The sequence below is a fragment of the Anguilla anguilla genome, chromosome 17 (assembly GCF_013347855.1).
Source record: "Anguilla anguilla isolate fAngAng1 chromosome 17, fAngAng1.pri, whole genome shotgun sequence".
NCBI lineage: Eukaryota > Metazoa > Chordata > Actinopteri > Anguilliformes > Anguillidae > Anguilla > Anguilla anguilla.
This window is the reverse complement of record NC_049217.1, coordinates 20,857,599-20,875,808: the sequence shown is the minus strand read 5'-3', so window position 1 is coordinate 20,875,808 and position 18,210 is coordinate 20,857,599. Positions and strand designations below refer to the sequence as shown.

At 43.4% G+C, this 18,210-nt stretch overlaps 1 protein-coding gene and 1 long non-coding RNA gene across 2 annotated transcripts; one reads left to right on the top strand and one right to left on the bottom strand.

Moving 5' to 3' along the window:
• The first annotated feature begins 35 nt into the window (after positions 1 to 35).
• On the top strand, positions 36 to 12,159 carry LOC118216784 (protein FAM83F-like). Its single transcript, XM_035398269.1, has 5 exons — positions 36 to 754; positions 9,618 to 9,785; positions 10,609 to 10,730; positions 11,203 to 11,951; positions 12,047 to 12,159. Exons 1-5 carry the CDS (start codon positions 251 to 253, stop codon positions 12,094 to 12,096), a joined length of 1,593 nt encoding a protein of 530 aa, XP_035254160.1. The 5' UTR covers positions 36 to 250; the 3' UTR covers positions 12,097 to 12,159.
• LOC118216786 lies at positions 9,758 to 15,009 on the bottom strand. The gene is made up of 3 exons (XR_004763069.1): positions 14,036 to 15,009; positions 10,592 to 10,692; positions 9,758 to 9,840 (listed from the first exon to the last, which is right to left on the bottom strand). It is a non-coding gene; the product is annotated as an uncharacterized LOC118216786 (long non-coding RNA).
• Between the last annotated feature and the right edge of the window lie 3,201 nt (positions 15,010 to 18,210).

Genomic DNA, 18,210 nt, shown 5'->3' with positions numbered 1-18,210 from the left:
GTGCGAGCGAGCGAGCGAGCGTGCGTGCGTGGTAGCAGGTTGGCATTTTCAGAATGACATTTTAATTTTGACAACAACTATTTGCATTCACGGTGCATTGGCTGGTCCTTGCCTGTCGAAACTATAGCCACTCCTTGTAAATGACACGTTAGTTCCGCCCTATTCGCTGGAAAAGTGCTTAGCTCACCTGTGCACTTCTATAAACGGTCAGGTAAAGGTAGGAAGAGCACTTCCTGGAACGGTGACAGTTATGGCCGAATCCCAGCTTATGTGCATGGACGATGACCACGTCAATGAAAAAGTACCGGAATCCAAACCGGAGTTCTACTACAGCGAAGAGCAGCGTGCGGCGATCGAGCAGCTCTTGAAGAACGGTGACGGCGCTTTCAAGATGCGGCTGAAAGAGGACAAAGTTAAAGACTTTCTCTCAGCCCGTGAGGTTAAGTGGATCCGGGAAACGTTCCGTGAATATGACACAGATGGTGCCACAGACAAAGGGCGGGCCGGAACGGCGAAGGGGTCCAAAGCGGCGAAGGAGTCCAAAGCGGCGAAGGAGTCCAAAGCGGACTCCGGTGTTCATTCCACTTACTGGCCTGAGCTTTCAGATACGGAGATTCCACCACTTGACATCGGCTGGCCGGACGGGGGGCATTACAAAGGCGTGACGCGAGTGGCAGTGCACACGCACCCACCCAAGCAGAACGGACCCCACATTAAAGAGGTGGTTCGTAGACTGATCCAAGAATCCAATAAGGTAATGACGTTGCCATTGTTTTTTTTTTTTTTTGTTTTTTTTTTTTTTGTTATATTAACTGTTGATAGACGTTGCCTAATTATATCGAAGTAATTAACAATTAAACCCAAATATAAGAAGTGTAAAATTGTATCCACAGTGTGGGACTGTCCAACAACCATACCCACTTTAATAAACAAAGCCTGCTTTAATTTTCTATTTAGCTAACATTCAATTCAATTACAGAAAGTATATGACTGGCCTAGAGGTATAAACGAACTTTCAACCAACAGTAAATATTTTAGACTTGAGTTGCTACCGTTTTTTCCAGTGACTGAGTGACGCGGTTTCAAGCAAATCTGATTATTATGGAAATTTCTCCCGTCTCAGCCGTCCTTATGAAAGTTTTATTATGTAGGCTACTGTACAACGGCGTGCAGAGTAGCCTTATACAATATTTGGTTTTAGGATAGCTCATTTTAAGAAGCAAATCAGGCTACTTATTTAAATAGCCTACATTCATGTTTATTACAGCATTCTTACAGGATGAGTTTACGCGCTGTAAAATGCTGTGTTAAACCAAAGTAAATCTTACTCTGAAAGGGTACGTATATGTACATACAATCGCTCTTGGACTCATATGATTTGCTCAGTGTTTGTTTAACTCCAACGGACTTTAAATAAACACTGAGCAATTCACTGTGTAATCATGTACAATTCCAAAAACCTCCACGTGCTGACGTACGGCAACAAAATGCAATAGACATCAATTTAGTTCGAAAAGGAAGCAGAGAAGAGCTCTCCACTAATCATGGAGTGCGTTGGCAGCAACGATAAGAACCAGCAACGAGAAGACTGGAGGATACCTTCCGGCTACATTGCCTAGATGACACAAGGGATTCTGGAATTGTAGCCGGAAGTATCCTCCAATCACTACTGCTGTTGTTCAGGTTTCTTATTACCAACATAGTATTTGATTGGTGAAGCTGCGGAAAGTTGGGATGCCTGGATCCTCTCAGGCTGGAATATTACAGGAAACACATGGGCAAATATAGGTTCTGATGGGAATAGAACAGCAGCAGAGAACCACCCAGAAACAGAACTCATGACCCTCTGGGTCCTGCACTCTAGGTCCTAGTCTGAGATGCCCTGTTTTATAATGTCAACCTTTCCTTGTGCTTGCGGGGTCATCAGATCTCAGGGCCCTGGTCAGCGAAGTCAGTCACGTTTCAGTTGGCAAACGTTTTCCATTTGGCAAACACCAATCTGCATCTCTGTCGTGTTGATATTTAAAGGACAGATCAATGGAGCAGAGTACTGTGCTAGTCGCACAGGGCTCATTACAATAGAGGGATCATGTGCCGTAGGTTACTCTAGCAGCAAAGAAGCCATGTGGGAACCAGGTCAGATCGAGAAATATTTTCCCTTTATGGTTTTTTGTCCGCATAAGGTATGTATACGTCAGCACCGGCTTCTGTGGGTCTCACTTGCAAGCATGCTGTGTTTGCACAGCAAGCTAATTTAATTAGACGTGGACTGTCAAGTTAGCAGGCACCAGTGACCATTTGTTGTTCAGGCTTTTTCTTTTTCCTTGTTTGGCGTTTCTACACAGCAGTGTAGTGTAATGTTTAGGGAACTGGGCTTGCTTGTTGGTTCAATTCCCAAATGGGGCACAGCCAATATACCCTTCAACATGGTACTTAACCTTCATTGATTCAGTAAACAGCAAGCAGTATAAAAGCATTGTATGTATAAATGTGTAAGTCGCTCTGAATAAATGTGTCCGCTAAATGCCTAAAATGAAAGAAAAAGAATAGGAGTAAGAGGGGGAAATAAATTTTTAAAAATCTGTGTAATTAATCGCATAGTAAACTATAGAATTCCCCGAAACTGAGGACAAAGTGCGGAGACATGTTCTGACAAGTCCCATCTCCTCAAGGCAAAGCTGTCACAGGCATAAATGTCAGTTTCACATAGGAACCCATCCCACGGGAACCCTGCAACACAAGGTACGCTCGCCTTAAATCACAAAGTCTTCCCTGTGGGGCTCCCTGTGTCCTGACTGAAAAGGCCAGTCAAAGCTCAGCGCTTGATGGACATGACAATTGCTCTTCAGAACCCAAAAAAAAAAAAAACACAGTAAGGCGGGGCTCCCAACGTTGTACGACTATCATTATGCTGTCGCCACAGCAACTGCTTGTGATGTAGTCAACATAGCTAACATTCTGCAAGCATCCGGGACTCCATCCTGACAGTTATTTTTTAAATTATAAAATGGCTAAAGGTTAGCACTGAGGTTGTACAAACCACATTGTGAAGGGAAAAGGAAAGTGTTTAAGTGTATTCGCTTAGGAAAATAAGCTCTCAGAGATGGCAGAACTATTTAAATTTGCGTGCAGTAAATTGGCTTTATGAACACAATGAGAGGCATTTTAGTACCTCAACCTGACTTTATTGCTTTAATCTAAACCATTTCTTTTTGGCTGGCTGCCTTAAAAAGAGGCTCTGCATTATGTTTTGGTGAGCTATTAATACAATAAACGCCTAATTGCTGTCACATGCTTTGCTAAAGTGGAACTAGTGAGCATGATATTGAACATGATTAATGCTGACTTAGCAACAGTACCCAGCTCATTAGCTACTGCAGCTGGTGAACACTGGGAATTTTGACTGTACAGCTAGTCAAATATTTTTTATTCAATACGGAATATGTGTTTTATGTTCCCAGATCGTGGAAAATTTTATTGAAAATCTTTCATGAAACGGCAACAAAAAAAGAAACCGCAAAAAAAAGATCTGCAATTTAAGGATCATCTAATCATCGCTGTTCAAGGCCTGCGCTAGCACGTTGATAGCAGTTTTCATTTTTGTTTTCACCATTTTTTGGTTGTCACGAGTGTGACCTCAGAAGCCAGCAGAGGGGTTATTTCCGTGTGATCTGGAAGCGGTGGTGAACCGCCTTAATGCCCATTCAGAATTTTGCAGTTCTTCTGAGCTTTACCGATTCCAAATCAGCTGTAATTCTTCACTTCTCCTCTTCCCAATTACTTTCTAAAAGCTACTGAAACACAAAAAAAATCCTGTGTACTTTTATTTAACTGAAATAAATCACATTCATAAACATAGGAGACCGAGCCTGTCTTACTGTTAGTTTTAACAAAACAAATGAGGCCAATTTATCTCAGAGCAAATAGTGGAATAAGCAGCTTTGCATTGTGGAAGTGCTAAAAGGTAGTTTACTTCCGCACATTAAGTACTGGCTGGATGCAAGTGACTCCTCAGATAATACTAACACACTCCCATACACATGCATACACACACACATGCACGCACACACACACACACACACACTCGCGCGCACACACACACAAATATGCACACACACGTTTGAATTAATCGTTTCAGAAAGGCACACTGGCGCATTAATATGACATCACTACTCATACAATTTGTCGCAGTGATATGAGGGGCACTCATTTTGATGACAGAGATGAGAATGAGCCTCAGGTCCACCTGTATGCCATTAAAGCGCATAACAGTGGCAAGAGGACCGTAAACAGGTGAAGGAGGCCCTTTTAAAAACGGTTTATGGTTTTCAGGCCAATTTTCACACACACAAGCAGGCCAGTTATGCATCACGCACGGTCTCCAGTTCAACATACACATGTACATTTAAAGATCATATTGAACTCTGGGAACATTTAATCAATAACTAATGTGTGGCATTTAGCAACAATAACCTTAGAAGATGGGAAAAAATGACTCATTACTTTCCATGTCAAAGACAGCTAGGACTGAATGGATACATTCACATTTCCAATCCATGGAAACAGGTATCCATACCTCCAGGCAGGTACCATTACTACCTGCATACCCAGTGCGTGTGTGTGGTCTGTGTGAACAGGCTTGAGCAGAAGTGACTGCGTCAGGTACTCTTTTTCTTCTAAAATGGTGACTCATCCGAGCTTCAACCAGGAAGTGAGTAAGGCGCTGCAAGCAAGCATGCTCGCCACGGCCGCTTATTCATCGGTTTCAGTCACCTCGTTACCTCAGAGTGTCTTCATACGCGTACGTGAAGATCATCACTGCATGGAGGGAGATGCCTCTGTTCTGAGGAACAGCTCCAAAAACCGCTGGAACTCAGCACAGGTTTGAGCCGCAGCGTGCGTCTGTACAGTCATGGTATGAGCACCCACACACACACACACACACACCACACACACCCACACACACACACACACACACCACACACACCACACACACACACACACACACACACACACAGATGCGCACACACACACACACACATACACACACAGACGCGCACACACACACACACTCACACACACACACACGCACACACGCACATACACACAGATGCACACACACACACACACACACACAGACGCACACACACACACACACACACACACACACACACTTCTTTTTATACTTCGTACTGTTATTCTCAGTTTGGCAATCAAGACGTCTTTTAAGGGGCTGCTGGGTGGCTCATCCTGTTAAGGTAGCCTACTGCTGTAGGGTATGGTTTGCCCCCATGGTCTGGTAGAATGCTGACCGTTCCAGCGCTGACTGTATCCAGCAGCCCCACAGGTGGACGTGCAATTGGCCCTTTGCGTCGCTCAGGAATGGGAAGGTTTCTAAACCAGCGACCCCCCGCTGGTGCATCACGAGCACGCATATCTGCCCGCTAAGCCACACGAGTAGCGCCCCCCTCGGGCTCATGTCCGCATAAAAGACACGGTGCTGGGTATCGTGTGCTTCGCTGAAGGGCACTCGCTTGCATTCGCTCTCCCAAGTCGACAGAGGTTCTGCCAATGAGCGCTGATGATCTCATTTACCGATATGCTACATGATGTCCTGTGAAATAAGGGCATGTGGCTGTTCCCATCAAACTCCCAACATTTGTCACCATAACAACAGTCTGAACGACTAGGTCTGCCTCTAGGATTTCGAGGTATCACTTGACATAAGGATCAGGCTGTTTAACGAAGGGGAAAATGAGCCCCAAGTACAGCTGTAGTCGCGCAGATCCCACCTCACACTTATGAAATCAAACGGCCGCCATTTTTTGGTTGTGCTGTTTATCCAAGGCGGAGCCATTTATTTTGATGCATATCTCCAAGATTAGGTGGGAAGGACCGCAGCTGAACTGCAGCTCAGAGATCACAGTAATGGTTAGCCTGCTGTGGCTTTAGCTGAGCCATCACAATATTGACTGTATTAGTTTGTCGTTGCATTGTTCTCAGAATAAATAATCACAATACCACTGTGCCATGCCCAGGCTGTGAACTGTAATTTCAAACTGGAGCAGATTTCATGTTCAGTGTCATACATAAATTGATTATATTTGCACGCAAGTACACTTAATGCTAGACTTAGACTCGAAGACAAAAATAATCTGATGTTTAAGTGTGCCTAAATACAAGTATGTGCATCATTAGCATTTTAGAATCTATAGAAGATCGTATTCTCAGACTGCATTTGCACTCAAATGTCAACTAGCAATGAACAATTTTGAACAAGTTTTGAGCCATTACATACACACACACACACACAAATAACATGGGGGTAACTACAGCTGAATGAGCTACACCAAGATATCAATAGTTAGACCTAAATGGAAAAGCATTTTAAATGACCAGTTAAGAGATGGAAATAGTTCATGACAGCATTAACATGAAAAAACAGCCATTTTTAAAATAAAATATTGCAGTTCAGATATGGTCTTTTGAGGGCTCAATATGATTACCAGGTAAAAAATTTTTTTTTTAACTCTCAGTGGTTTATTGTGCAGTAATTTAGGGACCGTACGTAAAAAATTACTCTGTCACACTGTGTGGCATTAGATCCCTGAGAGAGTCCAGGCCAGCGTATTGACACAGTGTCTCAGAGTAGGAATCACTGATGTAGTTTTACAGAGTTCCACTGTCCATAACCAAACCTTATCCATTATGTGCTGAAAGGCAAAACTGATCCTAGATCAGTCATTCTACTGCGAGCTCAGAATGCTTTGTGAATATGGGGTCAGAGCACTGCCAGCTCAGTTCAAATTTGGTTACACTGTTGACTTGCTTGATTCCACTGACACTGTTTGTTTGCTTTTTGTACACTCCCTGACTACATTTGAATTGACGTGTTCATCTTACCCAGTTATAAAACTGCGGATTTACTTAAGGCTTTATGGCACCATTAATGCTCAAGGGCATAGCATTTACGCATGATTCAAACCCGCAGCCTCCTGGCTCTTCCCAGGGTTTGCACTAAACCCTGTTCCACTCCCGCAGATGTTATTTGTGTATGTTATTACCTTGTGAGAACAGAATAATATGATACTTTCGTTAGATAAGGCAGTACTTTATGAGTTCAAGATAAGCGCATGATAACTTTTGAACATTTCACTTTCACTTCACAACCGAAGTCCAGGTCATGAATAGATCTATATGACCACCTTTATCACTGCTGATTGGGATGGCAGGTATGACATCCTGCCAAGTTAACCTGACAAAACTTCACAGCTTGTGGTATACAGTAAAATCTATTGTGAAACCTTTTTTGTATCTCAGTGACCATGACAGCTCAAAAGTAAAGAGTCCAACAGTGTGTACCTCAGTTGTGATTAAAGAACTGCGCTTGCAGAAAGATGACTGCTCTTCTGGTTCACGGCTGCATACTGTTCTTATGCAAGGCACACAACCCAAGTTGCTTCCTGAAATATCCAGCTCCACAGTTTGTGCAGTACGTACAGTGCCCATTATATAGAATCAAAAGTAGCCATTGCTTTTTATACTACAGTAATTATCCTATATTCCTCCACTGAACATACCACTATTTTCTTAATACTGGAAATTATTATTATATTGCGGCCACACAGACTGACCGGTAGAGTCATAAATCTTACAATGGATTGTAATCGAATGGAATTAGAATTAGAATAGAATAAACGTGCTTCTCTCTGGGAAAGGCAGGTCCTGACGTCTGTTATGTCAGTTCACCTTGATGTGGAACAGTGTCCTTGGTTTAAAATTCCCAAAACAACAAAAACACATTCCCTTAAATGTAAAAAAAAAAAAAAAAAAAAAAACTCATCAAGAAAAAGCACCAAAGGTGAGAACAGGTGTCGTTACAGGTGAGAAGTCTGTTCGCGGAATGACTCTGACACGTTTTCCTCAAGTGATTACATTTATGGGATTTGAAGGGTAGTACCAGTCAGGCAGGCATGTATGTATTTTATTGCTTTATTGGAAAAAAAACAAGACTTGTTTAATTTGAGAAGACACCCATCCATAGATAAACATGAACACACACACACAAACTGTAACTATGAACACATGCACAAACACACATTAGCACAAAATACAAGCATGGTATCCACTCACATACACGCACACACAAAAATCTGTTTTGTAGCTTTACATTACAGGCATTACAGCTTTATTGATATCTTTTATAGTTGGAAATTCTTGAATATCAAAGTAGATGCGTTTGCGAAATTGCTTCGTTCACTGAGAGCTGCTAAGCTACATTCCAGTACGGTCACATAAAATGGCCTAGGAAAATAACATCATCATCAATCAGTTCCACGTTTTCAGCTCAAGCTAAACCTAATGACAACAGATGTATTTGCTTTCACTTTTTGTCTGGGCATGCGCGCAACTCATTGTCTTTATTTAACGTGTTGTTTCTCTCCGATTATTACAGTACCGCCTCGATATGCTGTGCAGGTAGACGCAAGGAAAGGTATCCCAAAAAGTCAATCAGAGACCGGAGGAAACATTCAGGAGGCAAAAAACGCTTAACGGCATGTGGCATTTTAACATAACAAGTTTTTTTAGGTAATTATAAAGGTTATTGGCAGCCGTTTTTTCCTCTCCCTTGTCATTGGCTTTAAGCCCCTAAAGCGTTTTGGAATCGTGTCAGTTCTGGTTTGTCCCCAGCTCTCGGGCACAACGCGACGTAGAGCCCAAACTGAGTCACCCGTTTACGGGTTTTTCCTGCTAGCACTGGGCGGGACTCTGCGGCTTGCGTACAGACTGCGTCTGAGAGTGGCCCGACTCCAAATGACTTTCCCTTGCGCGTGACACCATTCTGACGCTCTTAGTACAGTGCAAACGGCAAAACTGAAATCCAACAGAGTCACACCTTTCCCGTTCCGATTTGTGCCACATCGGTTCCTGGAACTAAATCAGATGCGTAGTCACGCGACTTGCACAAGACTTGCACGCTCAAATCTGAACGGTTCAGTTTAGCAGGCCTGAGTATGCCAGTTTGGCAGGGCACGCCTTGGATCAAAGGAGTGCGGAGGTAGAGTGTACAAAAGCACTGGTCCTGTATAAGGGTCCAGCACTCTCAGAAAACAGCTGTGATTTGGATACAGGCATGAAACCCTGGTCCCAGATCAGCTGCACGGGGAGAAAGTGCCTGGAGGAAAGCGAGCAGGTTGAGGCAGCAGTCTGAAGCACTGACTCGAGCGCTATTCTCCCAGGTAGGGAAGCCCCAGCTGTACGGCTGTCAAAAGTGCTGTTAGCTCTCAATCTCTCCAAGTTAAATCTCCTGGGAGTTCTCATCGCAGCACCTCAATTAACCCAGTGACTATTAGTCACTCTGGAGAAGCTTGTCTGCTGAGCAAATGAACATGTTTAGTTTACAGATGCATTGCAGCCCCTTCTGGTTAAGCAGCCGCCACCAGACACAATGTGGTTGTGGCCATGCTGTTTCTAAGCAACTGTCAAAAATGGCCACTTTCGGAGTGAACCCTACTGCCCGTCAGCCTTACCCTAAGCTGGCGTCGTTCGGCAGTCTGGTCCAGATGGGTGCCGATCAGCGCCGGTCCGGTTTACCACGTTCCGGTTCTGCTTTCCAGGTGATTGCGCTGGTCATGGACCTCCTCACCGACCTCCAGATCCTGCAGGACCTGATGGACGCCGCGGCCAAGCGGAGCGTGGCCGTCTACATCATCCTGGACGCCCGGGGCGTCCCCCACTTCCTGGACATGTGCGGCAGGCTGCAGGTCAGCCCCATGCACCTCCGGGTAAGCAGGGGGTTGGACTCCTCCCTCGCGGGACAACCGTCCGTGTCTAGAACTACTGGGCGACATGATAAAAGCAAGGGTTCGTGAAACTTGTAATGGGTGGAGCTACAATGAGCTGTCAATCACTGGCTTGTTTCAACTTATCTAAAGGGTTTTCTTTTTTTCGTTCACGCTCCACAGCAAAACACAATGATCATTATATGAAAGCTCATGGTATTGCTGTTGCACAATACTTCTGGATGCTATTATTGTTATACTCCAAATTCTAAACAAAGGCCTTAGTTGTTGGGCACATTGCAGGGCATTCAAGGGAATTCCAGGGAATTTCATGAGCTTTCCCCACAAGTTTGGGCCATTGTGTCACCGTGATAATTTGACTCTTTATCTGTTGATCGTTCATCGTCATGATATAAACCTGAAGCCTGTCCTTTTGTGCAGTGCTTCACACACCCATGTGTGGTATGTGCAGGGTTTGTTTTGGTTTCTGAAGCCCTTCTACCATCTCCATTGCTTTTCTGGGTCATTTGCTTGTAGTGTGACACTACAAAACCCCAGACAAGACAAAGGGAGGTTCAATATTTCAATAGTGTCCTTGGTGTAGTCTTCAACTGTATGAGCAGAATGGATCCCTTCCTGAACTCTGACCCCAGTAGTTCAAAGTCAATTCAAAATTCATAAGTATCATTTTAAATAAGGGTTGTATGTAACAGATATGTTATTACTTTCTGTGGGTGATTGAGTGTGTATGTGCGTGCGTGCGTGTGCTTGTGTGCGCGTGCGTGCAGATCCACACGATATGACCCTACTTGTTCGTGTGCTTCAGAACATTCGCGTGCGGACAGTGGAGGGCTCTGGGCTGGGCCTGGCGAAGGGGAAGCTCCCTGGCTCTCTCTGCAGCAAATATATGCTGGTGGACGGAGACAAAGTCATGTTCGGGTCATATAGGTCAGTGGTGCGCTTCACGGCCCTCCTCTTAATCCACTCCACTGCGCTCACATCCCATAATCCCGTTCACATCCACTGCTTTTTATGTTACCATTAACTTCATTACCTTCCACTGCATTCTCCTCTCACTTCATCATCTTTCAGTCACGCTCAAGGTAACACACCTCAGTTTCTACAGTCTACAGTTTAGCAGTTTCAGAATTGCATCAAAATTTTACATTCACATTTCACGCATTTAGTAGACACTCTTATTCAGAGAGACTTGTATAGCTTATGTTCTTTCACACACAAAATATTTATAAACCTGAATATTTTACTGAAGTGATTCGGGTTACCTTGCCCAAGAGTACAACAACAACAGCCCAGCTGGGAACTGAACCTATGACCTTGGAGTTACAAGCCTAGGTCATTATGCCACATGGCCATCTCGAACCCGTGACACCGTAGTGAACGTCTGCCCTTGTGTCTTCAGCTTCACGTGGAGCACCTCCCGCGTGGACAGGAACATGATCACCATCATGACGGGCCAGGTGGTGGACTTCTACGACAACGACTTCCGGGAAATGTACGCCATCTCGGAGAGCGTGGACCTGTACAAGGAGTTCCACATCACCAGGCCGCCCAAGCCCGTGCCGGGCTTCTCCACGGCCAGCCTCCGGCCCACCTCCAACGTGTGCACCTCCCGCTTCCAGGTCTCCCTGGGCGACTCCCGCCAAGCCAACTTCAAGATCCCCGCGCACAAGTACCACAACCCCAAATACTTGCTGGTGGTGGGGAACAGCGCGGCCATGGGCTCTCTGCAGGACCTGGCCGCCAGGAGGGACTCGCAGGGCGCGGAGAGCGTCTTCAACGTCATGGAGAGGTTCCTCCAGAGCAGCGGCGGCAGCGAGATGCCGGACGAGTTCGCCCCGCTGCCCATGGCCGAGCCCCATGGGAAAGACTCCAAGAAGCTCAACGGCCCCAGCGGGAAGAAACAGCGCAGCTCCTTCAGGCTCTTCCTGAATCGCAAGACGGCCACTCCGAGCGTGCCCGAAGAGGGGGAGAGCACGCCCACTACTCCGAACCCCTCCCCCACGCACAAAGCCCTGGGGGCCGTGAGGGGGGGGCTGGTCGAAAGCTGCGAGGCCCTGGCCTCGGAGAAGCCGTCGCCGCCAAAAGGGAAACTCAAGAAGAAACTGAGCCAGAGGAGCATGTCTCTGCAGGCCGTCAACACTGAAGACGGTACGTGTCCAAGTTACGCAACAGGCCGCACTTCAGGGATACTATCTGCTACTGCTGTAATGTAATGTAATGTTTTTCCTCTTTCTTTCTTATAGGCTCAAAAGGTCGGAAGCGAAGTCAGAAGAAGACCTGTATTCAGTCCTGAGTTGGAGGAGGAGAAAAAGAGAAAGAGAGAGAGAGAGCGAGAGTGTGAGTGTGAGTGTGAGTGTGAGTGTGAGTGTGAGTGTGAGTGTGAGTGTGAGTGTGAGTGTGTGTGTGTGTGTGTGTGAGAGAGAGAGAAAGAGAGAGAGAGAGAGAGAGCAAGCGAGTGAGTGAGCCAGAGAAAGGGTAAGGAGGCACTGAAAAGATCAGCTTGGGCAGAGTGTAGCAAAGTGTAACAGAGTGTACCTAAGTGGACTCACTTTCTGTCAAAAGCACAAAGTGCGAAACTGTGTAATAAAGAGACAATGGATGTTTAATCACAACGAAGGGACTTTGTGCAATACAACGTGCCTTACAGCCACATTCCTCATGGACAGCAGCATCAAACCCCCCCCTCCCCCCATTCTTTTGGCACAGTGGGCTAAACAGGTCCTCCCCACATCACAAAGGTCACCAAAAGGTCACCAGATGGTGTCCTGCGCGGAACAAGTCACGTGCGTGAAGCCAGCGCTAAAGACCAGAGAAGGTCAGCCAGCCGTGTACAAAAGCAACATAGCGACGCCTCATTCGATACACAGATAGTGTTGCAAAACTGAAATCTGACAGGTCAAGCTGGGTGACACTACTGGGAAATAGCCTTGATTCAGCAGTGTGCGTACTGTAAAACTGTGTAACAGACACTCTTCATCTGTGATGATATGCACACAGCAATGGTTAGTCCTGACACAGCCACACCATAAACTGTGCACACGCAATCTTTTTATGAGCACTAGGGTGTATTTCAACAACCTTTAGCACCATACATGAGTGTTTGAGCAGCCTATCTACTGACACCCTTTACCCTAAAATATGACTTCTGCTTGACCTCAGTACTAAAGCCAATGAGACATATCAAGCCTCCTGGCAAGTACAGTACTAAAGAAACTTCATTCTCTTCATTGTTAAAAATTACGACAAAACGAATGTGTAAGATATTTTTTTTTAAGTACTGTCAGCACATTTTGGGAGGCATTATTGTAAAGGGTAAGAAAAATATTACTTATTTTTAAAAGGAGTAATAACACTAAGGACTTGATTTTTATTATACTGAGAACAGGTAAGCATGACATTTTGTAGTTTACAAAGTAATAACTCCTTTGGTAATACAATTTGCATAGCATGGGGAACGTCATACAAGTCATTGTTACTATGCAGAAGGTCTGTTTTACCAGTTCTACTCTCACATAAAAATTTCATAAATGATTTTTCAGTAGGCAATAATTCCAGTTTCTGTGTGACTGTTGAACTCCACGTTGTTGTTACTGAGGTTTTATCTTTTGTGAAAACTTTCATAACAGCAGAAAATGTGGAGGAAGGTTTAGGCCTACATGTTAAAGAACTGATTTTTACCTATGAGACGGCAGTCTGTCTTCACTAAATGTTTGTGCAAATAAAAAAATATTTTGTTAGGAACAAAACAGGTTGGCTTTTTTTTTTATAAACCTTAAAGCTTTATTTTTTCCAAACCACACGAGAAAACATTTTGCCCAGAAACTGTCTTTCTCTGGCTGCAGTTAACTGGTCGGCACAAGACAAGCTGTGTAAGGATCTTACTTGATGCTCATCCAACAGATGACAAATGGTTCTGATCTGTACGTATTCAGAACGTGCATTTTGGTTCTTAGTTAACTTGGACTAGTGCTCTAGTGATGTTGCGTCTTTACTTGCTGGTGCTGGAATGCTGTTTTCCAGGTCTGGCACTGTCGTTCATGTTAATAAGATGCAGTTAGGCTACGTTCCTCTATATTCCACGTGTTACGATTCTTCCTTTTGACCCCAGAGATGTTTGCAATAATGGTCTCCTACCAAGATAACGAGTCTAACAAAAGGTGAATCGAGCATTTGGCATAAAAACCAGAATGAGGCAACTTCCAAAATCCAAACAGGGAAACAGATGGACTCACCGCCGGTGTAAGAAGCTGTCCAGAGGCCCATTCAAGCCCAGCCTTTGGACTTTCTCCAAGGGCCAGGCACTTTCCTTGTTCTCTCCATTGTAATTCGGAGGAGTTCGTTCAGTTGTTTTAAAAGCAAGTACGCAAAAAATGTAAAATAAACACGTCAAAACAAAAGGGAGAAATAACTAAAACAAACAAACAAACGGAGACCAGGATGTGCAAACCCGTCACTCCACTGCATTTTTCAGATTGCACAGCGGTTTTCTCTTTCCCAGAAGATCCATCCACACACTTCCCCCTTCATTACTGTATACAATAATCAGAAATTGAACTGGGCCTCAAGCCCAAAAAAATATTGTACACAGTAACACAAAATAAAATTTAAAAACATAAGTTTTCAAACTGCCGCCATTAAATCCAGTTCTTCCGCTCGTACTTCCGTTCCCTGCATCTTGTTCCCCAGGCCAGGGTGAGTTTGTCTCAGACTGTATGAAAAATAGACTTGTCTCAATTAACTGTTCAGTGGCTTGTCCAAAGAAAATAAAAAGTGTGTGCGTGTGTCCTCCTAAGCGTCGCAGTTACAGTGGATAAGACCGTCTACTAAATTAATGTAATGTAATCAAATGGGACCGGTAATTTTATGTAGTAGGTTTAAACTACTTCGAAGTAGGCTAAATCATGTAACACTAACACTACGGTCGGATGTGACCCTAATGACTTGGTGGCACAAGCTCTTTTTTGCCTAAACCTAAATCGCCCAGGATGAACGTTCGACAAGCCCGGAAATGTAAATCTAATGCAATTAATGAGTCAGCATGACTCTTTGCCATTAGGGTCACAAGACCATAGTGTTACATGACATTATAGAATGGGCACTGTGGTGTGTAGTGTCTTGTAGAAGTGCAGGAGTAACTACATTAACCGCCATTTTACGACTGATTTATATATATTTTTTTACGACAATGGCCCTCCCTGTATTCTGCTTTAACCCAAATCTCTCCATAATCGGTCTTCACTCTAATTACTCTGCCCAGTGTAAGCCAGGAGTGGATAGCCACCCCTCTGAATTGGGGTCCAACCAAGGTGTATTCTCATTTCCTCCAGGAATTTTTTTCTTTTTTAAAATGTATTTATTATTTTAAATCACTCTTGACCTTAGTTTGGGGATCTGGGCCTGGAATGTCTGTAAAGTGCTTGATACTTTGGTCCTTTATGAAAAGAGCTATTCAACCTCTAGTTCTTTTTTAAAGTTTCTTTTTGGAAAAAAAAAAATCTTGTATATTTTTCAAAGGACCCATAACGTGTCTGTTAATTTTTGCTGTTATAACATGCCATCAGTTCGGTTTTCTTCTGAACTTGCTTTTCTCTGGAAGTTTCCCTGCTGGAGCGTTTGTGCTGTTTCACTTTATAAAACGTCAAGGGTGTGTTGTTCTTGCCCAGGGCTATACCTATCAACACCCTTGGTGAATGTGTCAAAAATATCTCTCTCTGCCAAGAGGTGTGAGCGCCCCCTTGTATTGGACTGCAAAAAGAAAGGAAAAAAGAAACAGAAAGGCTGATGCTAAACTATGCCTAAACGTGTCCATTTCATAGGACACTGACTTAGACATGTGCCCTGCCCTCATGTGTTTGGAAACATGTACCCATCCCAGACACCTGAACAGACTCACAGGCTCACAGTCATGCCTCACAATCTGCTTGTGTTACAATGTCGGGCAAACATGCTAAATACTGTATATATGTAAAGGGAATCTAGTATTCCCTCTCTGAAATACTAATTCCAAAGAAAGCACTTCGCTGGCCTTTAAAAATCATTTACCGATCAACTTTAGTAGAAGCCCATTACTTGGGAATGCTCACAAAGAGTTCCTTTTTGAAATTCCTCAAAAGAAACTTTTTTTGTGCACCATGGTATGTCTTTCTGCTGAATAGAGAGTAAACTTACCAGTATTTTTTTTTAAACTAAGGTGCTAGCAAACCTTGCACTTTTTGCACTAACATTTTTTTAAGCATCCTAAGCCCCAACCACCAACATCCATGTCACTATTATATAGAGGGTGAGGTTGCCATTGGTCTCTGCTTGGTGATTATGTTAGTCCGAGGTAATGTACTTTATCATTTTAGTGCACACTGTGTCTACAGTTTATTCTTGGCAACAAGGTCTGCATTTCCATATAGTCACTGTTTGGTCTGATAGCAATGCTGAACGTAGTCCTGCCTTGTTGTAATGTTAAGATAAAATTGGAAATTCAGGACTTGTACCTGTGAACAAGAACTGCACTACACAGCTGACTGTGCATATGCGTGTGTGTGTGTGTGTGTGTGTGATTACTAATAATAATCTATTAGTACTAGAGAATAGGTATATATATTAGATCCTATATCCAATGAGCGTTGCTCACGGAGTACGCAAAGCAAGTTCTGTCAGGAAACTCAAGAATCGCAGCCAACCAATTGGTTGGCCCCTTAAACCGCATACTCACGTGTTTCCACAATCATCCAATTGCATACACATGACACTCTTCTCTTACCTATCCAATCACAGGCACACATCACCAATGGAGTGCCTTTTTAAACCAACAATTAGACCTCTCAATGCTGCCGCTTGCCTGCGCTGCTTTTGCATGCTTCACTGCTACTGCTGAGAATTGCACTCACCCTCCACCACCCCAGCACCACCAATTGTTTGGATCTGCTTCTAGAAACTGGGGGGTTTTCTGGTATTCCTCCTGTTTAGTAGGGGAGATGTATAGTACTCTCTGTTAGATAGGGTAGTGCAGTAATACCTAAAGCAGATCCATTCACTGCGAAACCAAAAATATGTATTTACATATCCATGTAAATATTTTAATATGCGAGGTGTCCTGGCTGAAATTCAATAAAAGATGAGGGTGTGATCCTCAAGTCCTTTTTATTTTTTGTATCTCTTCATTCCTTAATTTTCCCTGGCATCGGGTGACAGAAGCCAAACAGCACAGAGACAGGAAAAAATCCAAAACTGCCATTTTGAAAGGTCAAGTAATAAGAGGCATCCTAAATTTTGTCCTCAAACACCTGGCGGGGACTCGTTGAGCCTACTTACAAAAGTTTATCAGTGGGCGCCACCTGCTGGCAGAAAGTAGACTTTAAAAAAAAAGCTTATTGGAAAAAAAAATACATCTGAAAATCTTATATCCTATTCTATGTGACCAAAGTTTTTAAGCACTGTTTTGTTAATTGTTTTCCTGCCTCTTACAAGAAGTGTCTGTATTCGCTAAAAAATTCGTTGCTTACGAAAACAGGCTAATTTCTCCAAGCCATTTGTGTATTTGCTCATGGTAGAACACAAAGGGAGCTTTTTTTATCACAATCGTTTTGTTCTAACTGTTTACCCATGATACAAACAGATGGTTGCTAGCCACCTGCTGATCAGATCTATAGCTACTAAGAAATAGTGATGTACAGTGCATGTTGTGCAGCTTTATACACCTTAAATGGAAACAACTGAACAGTGTAACTATTTCGCCTCACAAAATTTTGTTTATCTTGATGAATCTGCTTGTAGACCTGACAGAAGAAAAAAAAAACTTTCGTCAAGGCATAACCCAATTTACATGGCTCGCTTTGTAAAGACTTGAAGGTATAAGAGCAGGGCCCCACCATGGAGTTATAAGCCTATAACTGCATTAGTAATAAGTACCACAAACCCTACATGTAGCGCAGTTATTGCTATCAACCACACTGTGAGGCTATGGATATTAGAGCTGAAAGGTTCTGCTAGGTTCTGCTAGCTCCATTGGTATAGGTGAATTGTTGGCATTCTTGTTTGTGGTTTCAGTGATGTTACTCAAAAAGGCTATGAAAGAATTGAAAGGACTGAAAGAGTAAATCTAACAGAAACATGTGCATCTTTGTTGATTTAGAGCAATTAATTTATTAAATAAGGCTTTTAATATATATATACAAGATAATAAAATATTTTTTCTTTGCTAATTATTTACAAGAACATTTACAGTTGATATTGTGCTATAAACAAAGAAACAGCTCCACAAAATCAGTGCATTCATAAGGAAAAATCTACAAAAACATAGCAAACATCACATCAAGATATTTAAAAATTGCATTATAATGGCAAAATAATTGTCACAAAACAGACATACAGGGTTTTACATACACATTATTAACTGCTTCAGATTTATTTTTAC

Excerpts from the sequence above, each read along its gene's own strand:
- LOC118216784 (XM_035398269.1), top strand. The coding sequence starts at position 251 with ATGGCCGAATCCCAGCTTATGTGCATGGACGATGACCACGTCAATGAA. Across the intron at positions 755-9,617 it reads TGATCCAAGAATCCAATAAG|GTGATTGCGCTGGTCATGGA; the intron begins GTAATGACGTTG and ends TCTGCTTTCCAG. Across the intron at positions 9,786-10,608 it reads TCAGCCCCATGCACCTCCGG|AACATTCGCGTGCGGACAGT; the intron begins GTAAGCAGGGGG and ends CGTGTGCTTCAG.